Genomic DNA, 11,038 nt, shown 5'->3' with positions numbered 1-11,038 from the left:
TCGGGATAATAATACATAGTCGTATGCACAAGTGCATATAACTAGGGAAGCCTTAATTAATCAGTCTGGCTGATATTAAACGCAATTGTATCATTACATTTGTTAATGAATTTGAATTCTGTATTAGTATAATAACTATTGTTAATGCATAAAATATTACATAAATTTATTAGTATTTTTGTTATCGTAATTTTATTTCTACAACGATGGTTAGAACGTTTTGAGTTAGTAATTTAATAAGTTAAGTATTTTATGATATTACATTGTATAAAAAAATAAAAATGAATCCGGTATTTACCAAAAGTCTATTTGATTTGAAATATGGCAAGTTAATTTGCAATGGATGTCCACGGCAGAATATACATTACAATACTTGCTCACAATCTACATTATCTGTGCAGGCATTATTCACACACTATAATTAAAAAAAAAAGAACACACGCAAACTAAATAATAATTACAAAAAACAAAAAATATCAACAACAAACCAAATAATGTTTGTGTAGAACTAGTAAAAAATTGCAATTTAAGTGTATTAGAAAGGCGAGAAAAAACAGAAAGTAATATTATATAGGTGGTGGTGTACAATACATAATAATAATAATAATAATAATAATAATATTTATAATATATTATTATCGCGTAAGACCGACTTATACATTTGTTTTTGTTGTATTCAAAAAAAGCACTACAGTTAAACAAGATATTAGAAAAAAAAAACAATATATTTACAAAAAAACATTTCCAATGTGAAATTAACTTCTCTTTGTACGATAATTAAAACGATATTAATAATATGTCGTACACGGTGTGAGGGCAATTAAGAAAAAAAGATTAAAAAGAATAAAGAGGTTTGTGGATTTTCACGAGTAATTCCAATTAATGTGTGTCTGTGACATTTATGCGAGCGAGTCCAAGGTAAAAACAATAAATAGGTAGGTATAAAAATTGTGATAGAAAAAAAAATAATCATAATCATTATACGACGATCGCGCATTTTAGTGTACATAATAAAAATGTCGTACAAAAAAAATCCATGCAAACAAGTCATTGAGTAAGTATTATATTATTTTCAAAGTAGAATGAGAATAAAAATACTTTTTGCTGGTGCCAAGATATTATATAAATATAACATAAAAATAGAGGATGGGTTAAAATAATATGTATATATGTCAACATATTATAATACATTAGAAAATATATAGAAAAATAAAACCACAATAATTAATAACGAAATATTGTCATATTGAACCGTTTACCTGAACCACGGTCATATATTCCAATATAAAAATCTAACGAGTGAAGCATGCACCGTCAGTAAATACCAGCTAAAAACAAAATAAAACCAAAACATTTCATGGAAATAATGTTGATGAATGAATAAAACATGGGATAGTAATAATAATAATAATAATAATAAATTAGGTAACAAAACAATAAAATATGATAAAAACGTGAAATCAATAAGTATAATTAATAATAAAACTCGGATGAATATGAAAATGAGTCAAGCAGATGAAAGTAAAAAAGTATTACATTAATTCATAAGCATAAAAATACAACGATTCGAAAATGTTTGGACTTTTATAAAACAATGAAATAACAAAAAATTTACTCATGGCTAGTAATCGCATCCTTGAAGTTTGCACTCCAACGCCAACCAAACTGGTAGCCGATTTAAAACACAAAAAATAAAAAAACAAAATTAATATCTATAAAGCTTTTTTTTTTTGGGAGTTTTTTAATAATAATTTAAAAATTCTATTAATAAAACATGTTCCGCGATATATAAATATAATATTCATTTACGATAATGCATATTACGTAAGTATATATATATATATATTATATAATATAGTATGATAATAATTACGTTACGAAAATATAAAATGCAAAATAAACGTTAAAACACATTGGAAATGCATTATAATAACAATATATAGTATGTTTAGTTATACACACGTTAGTAAAATAAATATCAACTAATTTTTCGTAAAAAGCAAGATTAACTAAAACAATAAATTATTGAATAATAATAATAATAATAATAATAATAATAAAAAAAAAACAAAGCTATATGTTTCTGTGAAACCCCGTAAGTCCGGCAAAACTTGCGGGTTGAAAATACGAATATGAAAACTATAAAATATTTTATGATAAAAGGACCCTTCTCACAGAACGATAATAATGTCGTTATATTTTTTCCAGCCTAACAATAGAGAAAAATCGAAAATAAATTCAACACTTGTCGATATATAGAAACAGTGTCACCGATGTAATACCTTGGCGGACGATGTAGGCGTGATCGGCGGAGTGTCTTCGTTGGTGGGCGACAGTCTGGCGTCGGGCAGACGTTGTTCCTGAACGGAAGCGAGCCTGTAAAACATCAGTACCACATCGATTAGAAATATAAAACACATATTATACGTAAAAAATTAACTTTCGAAAAAATTGTTGTTAACTTGAATTTTTCAAATAATTATTTTTTCTAAAGAATTACGTTAACCAATTTATAATGTTCAGTAGGTAATGTAGTGACAATTAAGAATATAAAAAAAATTGCAAAATTTCCCACTCGTCGATGAAAAGAAAAAAGTTTAAAAAAACAAATAGAATGAAATACCTATTACCTATGTTTATAAACCGTTTATCGATGTGATGTTTGAATAAAAGTCAGCGTATATATCGAAAAAATGTTAACTCGGGTTAAAATGCATTCGATTTTTATCGGAAAACAATTAGATTTTCCCCGAAGCTGTTAACAATATTAACGATGTATAGGTAGACAACATTTTTCAATTACATGCTATTTCAGATATAATATAATAAAATAGGCGTTTAGTAAACTTGTTGTAATACGTAAAATAATAATTATAATACGAGTATAAAATATAACGTATTATTAATGATTGATGAAACACATTTTTAAAATAAATTAAAAGAAGTATCATTATACGCATTACATAGAAATAATATTAATGCGTTTCCATTACTATAATGATTTACCTCTTGAGTGTTACAAGCGTTCCGGTTAATTTTTTACACCGTTTGAGTGCGCTTTCTAGGCGATCGGGCTCTTCTTTAAGAAACCTATATAAAAAATAGTAGAAGACGAAAACTTGCATTATTACACCAAGTAAACATTATTAATATTTTATCAGTCAATTACTTTTCTTCGGTAACCGCTCTGTCCATTTCCTTCGTCAATACTGTACGAATTGATTCTTGTAAACTCGGGAACCTCAATTTCAATTCAGCGACCGTTTTACTAAGAGCATAAATAAGAAAATTGAAATGAATAATAAATTGTTTATTTAATCAATGGTAATATACTAATATATATTATATCACGACATTGCGTATAGACGTATAGTTCAAATATAATATAGTGTTGATGTTTAGAGGAAATTGTATCGAAAAGTAATTGCCCGTTGGGAAGGAAGACATAGGCGTAAATTGGGGGGAGGGAGCTTAATGGGACTTGGCTACCTCTACATTTTTTTTTAAAGTTTTTCAACAATTTCAGGTTTTTTATCTAAGAGAATTATAAAATATACTACGTAGTTCTTAAACAGGATATCCGATAGTTATGTATTATGTGAACGTTTAAGGTTATTCATTCACCATGGATGAGTTATGTATTGTAAAATTATAATAAAATTAAAATGATTGAGCTACGTTAAAGTAATAACTTTTTCAATTTACATTTTGAACAAAGTGCTTACTTCATTGATCTTTATAAAGTAAATATAGCAATAATATTTTATGAGAACCATGTAGGTACTTTATATATTGCTTAATATTTAATTTTATATTTCATATTTCTTTAGGATTTGTTAAGTATTTCTGTTAATTCATTGAAAGTTGAAATGGCCGTTGCTAAAAATTATATAATATGGAACTTCAAAAGAATTAACAGCCAAATAACTTAAAACTTATTTTTAGGGCTGTGAATTTAATGCATTAAAATGCAAAATATGCAATATAAATTGCCAAAAATTATAGTAAAAATATACTTAAAATGGTTTTTGATTTACTTTTTATATTTATATTGATATTACCTATAGGATATTATAAATTTAGTACATTACATTTTACATAAATAAAAATGTGTTTATTTAATAAAAAAAAAATATTTAAAATATTGATTTAATTTGAATTTTATACAATGTTATTCACTTGAAAATTTTTTTTCATGTATTTATTTTGTTAATAATTAGGTTTTTAAAGATGTAAATTGACAAAATTTAATTGAGAATACCGGAAAATTAACTAAAAAGGAAAATATGACCTAAAAAATTAAAAGTCAAAAAATGCAAAATAAAAGTTTCATAAATTTGATTCGTTGTTACATAATTTAAATTATGTACTTAACCTAACCTAACTTAAGCTACATTTCACAGTCACCAAAAAAAAAAAAAAAAATCACTTTCCTACAAAATTCACAGCCCTACTTATTTTACTTGTAAATGTTTTCCCAAACTTGTTTCATTTGTATAAAATAGCTTTAGCATTACCAATTAGTTCCTCCACGTGTGAGAGAAACTTCTCTGCTATAAGCCGGATAAAAATGTAGTTACAAATGTCTACCTATGTCACAAGATAGATTAAATCAGGTGTCTATCTTGTATATAGAAAAAAGCGATACCAAAAATATTAACAAGGAGATTATTCTTAAGAATTTTGCCGATGAATATATAAATAAATAACGTTAAATTAATATAAAAAAAAAAAATGTTATTAATCAATATACTAAAATATGGTTTTGTTAAATAAATAATTTTGAAGTATTTATATACATCTTCTAAAATAAATGTTACAATAAAATTGTAAAATTTATATGAAGGGGTGCGGGGAGCGAAGCTCTCTGCAGACTTGTTATATATGTTTATAATTTTAGCCTCCTTTTCTATAACAACCTAAATTTACACTTATGAAGGAAGGGGTGGAAAACAGTAGAGATAATTAGTGTTTGTATTAGATTTCTATAATATGTTGCGAACGGAATTCGCTCCGGGGTAGATCGTGGTAGTGACGGAACGGCGGAAATAGGAGAACGTTACGTCGTAATGATTTTAGCTTGTATACGAAATACTACTCTTGTCAGTCGTGATATATATATTTTGGATAATGTTGTACCTGGATTTGCTGAGCACAAGTGCCATGTTTTCTACGTCTGACATGTTTACTCTGGACTTCTTGTTAATGACGTTTCCTCGCAGTTCTTCCACAGTGCTCTCGAGTTCACTGTGCAACACACGCGGTAAAAAACAATTAAGTCCATTATGGAAAAATTCGGTAACCGAGAACGATACATTCTGAACACGTTCGATCGATCGCCGAATCGACTTATTATACACACATACGCACGAATGTAATATACAATATTATGGATCCTATTTATTATTCACAATGAGAACTGTAATAATATTATAACCATGTATATTGTATAATATGGTATCAAATATACAGTAAACGAGGTAAAATTACTAAGCCGTTTAAAATTAAATTGGAGCATCGTAATAATGAAATTAAAATAGTATATTACAGGGCGATACACCAATCACGCATATCTCCATTTTTTATCATTTAATAATAAAATTTATTCATATTCTGATTTATTTAAAGACAATATTTTTGAATTCTTGACATTTTTTTGTACTAATTAAGGAGGGTCCTGTAGCGGTATACACTTCTGTTTTTCAAATAAGAACTCTTATATTTTACCGTCAGTTGTTTAGTGGATAATTTTTTTGTTAAATTTTATATGTACCTAATATAAAGTTTTAACGAGTATTATTTTATAGTTATTAAAATTTTTATAATAAGGACAATAGTCCTTAAAAGCGGTTTCACAAAAAATATAAAAATTAATAGATTAATATATTACTAAGGTTTAAAAATGACTATAGTGTTCTTTCTTTCTAATTTATTAGAATAAAAAAATTTTAATTTTAATATTATCATGGGCCTATTATTCTAAGAACACAAAGTTAATTAACTCAAAAACTATTTGCTAAAACTTTGATTTTGACACATCAACATTTTCACAAAAACTAACTGTTAAATAATTTACTGTATAAAAGCGGGGTTGTAATTTAAAAAAAAAAAAAAATGAAGTTTGTATCCATATCAAACACTCTTTGTATAGTGAAAAAAATCTTAAGAATTTGATAGTATGGTCTTTAACACCTATATATTTAAAAATGCTAAAATTCAGATATTTTATAATTACTTAATCGAAGAAAAAATTGTAGATGAGCATGACGAATAATTTTGTACATAGGAATCGTAGAGACATTGTATTTATTACAAAGCTTTATGCAACATATAAACTGCTGAATACTGATCGTTGTTATCGTAAATGAGTGGCCCTTAAGTCTTACCATGCGTAGTAAGTATACATAATAATATTCGGGATTTCCGGGGCGGCAAGAAAACAATGATATTTAGAAACTTCCGTGTGAATGGAGTATTACAGTAGTCATTATTATACTTATTGTTTTTGTGCATGTGCAAAATTATAAAAAATATGCTTGCAAACTGTTAACGGGAGATTCTTGTACGATACAATATCGTCGCGTTTATACATTATAATGAATCGTTGTGGCGAATAAAAAATTGCGTTATCGTAGGAGTCATTAACTGTTTGATTTATGTTTTCGTTTTCCGACCGGGGTCATCGCATAATGTAACAATATACGGAGTGATCAATTTATCGTAAGACACTTATTATTTCAAAAAATACTAACGTTTTTATAAAAATGTATGATATTATTATTTTTGCCATTATAGTCTTTTGAGTTTTTACTCTTTTGAATAATAATATACATTCTTAATTTCATATTCTGAAGCATAGTAATATTTGGAACAGAAAAATATACAAATATTAGGTAGGGTACCCTTCTACAGGGCCCTGTACGACTCCAATTAGCTAATCTGAACTTTAAATACTTATTTATCATAAAATATTTGTTCAAAATTTTATTTTTATTCATCAAAAACGCCAAAAAAATTCTACTTTGGAACAAGAAATTAAAAATACATTAAATTTTTTAAACAATTATAACGTTAAAAAAATATTTTTTAGAAAAGTGTCGTATTAACGACTTAAAAAAAGAGTTTCAGGTTTTAAGATAATGGATGTCTTACGTTTAATGGATTATCCGGTATATTTTACGAATAGAATAATAATGACATTATTTAATGTATGGATTTTGCTAGGCGTTGCGCAACGAAAATACGATATTTATAAAACCATCATAATCATTATTGTCACACTTACGTCAAATCCGTTTCCAGCCTGATAATCTCCTGCCTGTATATGTCCTCTTCCCGGTCCACGTGTGCCCTTTCCTTCGATCCGGATTCGCTCCACGCCTGGTCGGCGCCGGAAGCGATCAACGTTCTACATAATATACAACACAATGTTATTCAGCACGATCTTTATTATGTACATATTACGAGTATAATATTATATAGGTATACATTTTGCACACGCGTGGGCCGACAAAAATCTTTACGAATTCGCTAATCGTAATATTAAGTACATAAACGATTAAACCCTCGAGTATTTCGTGACCGCAAATATTTTTTCTTCGAAAAATATTATTTTCACAAATAGATATATTTTAATATGATAAATGAAAAAAAAAATAAAAATGTTTGAATTCAATACACTTTAATAATATAATGCAGCAAGTGTACACTACGGGCGTCAGCAACGTGATCGTAAGAGATATAATAAGCACACGACCGCGACTGTTCGAAATCGGGTTGTATCGTTTTCAAAAGATAACATTTAACTACGTAGCTCGGGGATATTTTTGTTCGAATGATTATGTATCAGTGCATATAATAACACACTATATATACCGAGTGATCCTTTAAATGTAAAAATATTCGTTATTTCTAAAACTAACGTTTTCTTTTACATAATTTTAAGTCGTTAAAAATAATTTCCTAAATCAATTGTATTTTTTACCATAGAAATATTTTTACACATATTAAATTCGAATTTTGGATAAGTAATTTATGAGTTACATATATATATATTAAGTTATGGCTAATTAACTACTTGTTCGAAATTTGACTTTTATGGATCAGAATATGCAATTAAAAATTTATGTTGTTATTCAAAAGAGTACAACACTTAAAAAAATAGTTAAAAATATATTTTTTTCAATATTGTTGTTTTATAACGACTTAAATTATGTAAAATAAATATTATCAAAAACGTTATTGTTTTCTGAAAAAATTATGTTAGATGGATCACTTTATATACGTATATATCGTATTAAGAATATTTTGATTTATGCAGACCATAATTTTGGATATTCACGTACAATATGAAATAACGAGTGAAATTTACCTTATTTTTATGAACGTATCTTTGATGGTTTCGCGAATAGAGTGGGCTTGTGCTTGAGACATTCTTCTTAGGTTTCGGGCTTCTTGCCGTAAGTCTTTTGCTTTTTTTTGCAGAACTCTGAGTTGATTGTACATTTCTGGCGTCAGTTGTAGATCTGAAATGTTGGAATGATAATAACAATTATTTATCGTTTAAGTTTACCTTTAACTAATTTATATTATATGTTTCTATCGACTAACCACTGTACAAGTGTCTTTCATCGAATTGTCCTGGTATAGCGGACGGCTTGGGCGGAGGATGAGGCTTAAATCTGTCTTTTTCTATAATAAATAATAACATGTAATTAGTAAAAAATCAGTTAACTAATAAAAACGCAATGAAGTAATGTGTTTTTAAAATTTTAAAATAAAATAAAATAATAAATATACGTTTCATTAGTTTTCTTATACAAGAATATAGAAAATCTCAAAATAATGATTAAAATGTACAGGTAAACGTAAATAAGATGATGAGTATTCATAACACATCTCATAGTCTCATAGTAATGATGGCATAAAAAATTGTGTATTTATGTTTGTTGTTTTGTTATAAAAAATAAAATTTAACATAATTTAAATGCCAACATCACTTTCACATCCCTCGAGATCACTCAATAAACTAAAAAAAAAAAAAAAAAATAACTAATGAGATTTGGAGACACAAATGGATTTAAGTTTCTTTTAGAGTTGGTTGAGATCAGATCAAATGGGTTTTGCTTAAGTTTTGTTAAAAAATACAAATTGAGAAACAGGATATATAATAATATATATTTTCTGTGATTTAAATCCGTATTTTAGAAAACAAGGTAAAGAAAACTAAAAGCGTTACGTTATTATTAAGTACATTTAATTTAATGTGTTTTTAAGAACATATTACGTATAGTTGTTTACAGTACTTTAATACAAATAACAAAGATTTAAGCAATTGTAGTTTTATTTTTTTCATTCGTAGAAATCTTGAAAGACAAATTTTTTTTTTTTTTTTACATATATGTGTGTATATATAGGTATATATGTTTAATTCTTACAAATCAATAGTAACAAGAAAAATAGTTATATGGTTTTAAAGATATCATTGTTCTTGCATTCTTCCGGCAGATAGGATTAATCTAGTATATTATATTTTATGTTTCTGAAATCCATTAGTAATAAATTAATAAATCTTTTATCTTTGAATTTATTTACTCTTGTTAGTGTTTCTTTACTGCAATCCTATCATTTTTGGTAGACTAGAAAATATTTGAAAATCAGAAAATATTATTTTTAGATTGGTATATAAAATAAAATACCTATACTGTAGTTCTAATATACACACACATAAATATATTATACGCTTAAATATGACCTATAAATGTTATTCAGAACATCTAACTGTGTATACTTAAAGCGATATATTTTACGCTCTTGTCATTTACTAAATTAAATGTGCTTATATATAGTTACTATAGAAGAATAAAAATAAGAAAATTGTGTATTAATGGTATTTATAATCGTTGGCGTGCGCAAAAGATGTAAATGTGTGTTGATAGCATTATAGTAAATTGCTATAGTAAATAATAGGTAATTTTTTATTTTTATTAAAGAGCTGATGTACATTTTAAAGCAAATTTTGATAAAAAATTGGTTACATAGTACTTATAATTTAGAAATATGTATAATTATAACGTAATATTTGTTTGAATATAAATTGTATAACTTGCAATTAAAATATACGATTAAAATGACAGAAACTATAGATTTACGAGTTCGATTGATGTTTGTATAGGGTTCAAGTTTCGTGAATTAAAATAATTGTAGTGACTTTTAATGAAAAAACGATAAAATTGAAAGAATGACCTATCAGCGTAAGTCAACAAAGATGAAAATAAAATTATATGTTTGCGCAGTAGTAAAACAAAATATGATCAATACTGGTAAAAAAATGTAGGTACCTCAAAAAATCTTGAAAAATAAAATATATATTAAGAAGTTTCAAAATTAAAAAAATGCCTTTATTGGAGTGGTCGGAACTAATTATTAGTGTTCTTAGCTAAATTATTCTTGTAGCTAAAAAAATAATAATAGGAAAGCTACTTGCTGATTTGATGTGTTATAAGTAAAAATAATAATAAACATTAAGTCATCTTACAGAAAATGAAATATTGTTGTATAATTATGTTTATAATCTCATAATAAAATTACTATTATAACGCTAATTTTCTTATATATTGTATAGAAATTATATTTCGTTATGAGACTAATGGAATAAAGTAAAGGGTATTTCGGGTAAATTTTCATTTTTAAATTATAGGATATAGGTTACGATTGAAAGTTAGCACCGCACACGTAGGAACTAAACGTAAGTTAATTTGTTAGTCATAAAGAAATGAATTTATAGCGATACACACATAATAAAATAATACGAAGATTGTAGTAGTGGTTAATGAAATTTTTTTTTTTAAAAAAAATATAAAAAGTACAAAAGTACAATACAAAATAATATTATCTATAAGGCTTGGGAAACGGGTTTCTTTGTATTGTTATTTGAAAACAATTTGATACGTGGTTGAAATTTAAATATTATAACGATTAACAATTTTCATGGAAGATTAAACCGTGAGGAATTTAAAAAAAACAATCTTTTTAAATT

The 11,038-nt window shown here is 26.3% G+C and overlaps 1 protein-coding gene across 8 annotated transcripts in view; it reads right to left on the bottom strand.

Moving 5' to 3' along the window:
* Window positions 1–262: 262 nt before the first annotated feature.
* LOC112603431 (coiled-coil domain-containing protein CG32809) overlaps window positions 263–11,038 on the bottom strand; it is a 122,543-nt gene continuing 111,767 nt past the window's right edge. For 4 of the 8 annotated variants that reach the window (XM_025351970.1, XM_025351972.1, XM_025351973.1 and 1 more), the window contains 8 exons: window positions 8,611–8,691; window positions 8,372–8,525; window positions 7,286–7,408; window positions 5,140–5,247; window positions 3,170–3,268; window positions 3,007–3,090; window positions 2,283–2,376; window positions 1,484–1,665 (listed from right to left, as the gene is read on the bottom strand). In XM_025351970.1, coding sequence (XP_025207755.1) covers window positions 1,612–1,665; window positions 2,283–2,376; window positions 3,007–3,090; window positions 3,170–3,268; window positions 5,140–5,247; window positions 7,286–7,408; window positions 8,372–8,525; window positions 8,611–8,691 — 797 coding nt within the window. In that variant the 3' untranslated portion in view covers window positions 1,484–1,611. Of the gene's footprint in view, window positions 416–1,482; window positions 1,666–2,282; window positions 2,377–3,006; window positions 3,091–3,169; window positions 3,269–5,139; window positions 5,248–7,285; window positions 7,409–8,371; window positions 8,526–8,610; window positions 8,692–11,038 lie in introns of those variants that run through there. The other 4 variants (XM_025351974.1, XM_025351967.1, XM_025351971.1 and 1 more) reach the window with 2 other exon arrangements.

Source organism: Melanaphis sacchari, unplaced genomic scaffold, assembly GCF_002803265.2.
Source record: "Melanaphis sacchari strain LSU unplaced genomic scaffold, SCAv2.0 Contig108_pilon_pilon, whole genome shotgun sequence".
In the NCBI taxonomy this organism is placed as follows: domain Eukaryota; kingdom Metazoa; phylum Arthropoda; class Insecta; order Hemiptera; family Aphididae; genus Melanaphis; species Melanaphis sacchari.
The sequence above is the reverse complement of the archived record's forward strand: the minus strand, read 5'-3'. Positions and strand labels throughout refer to the sequence as shown.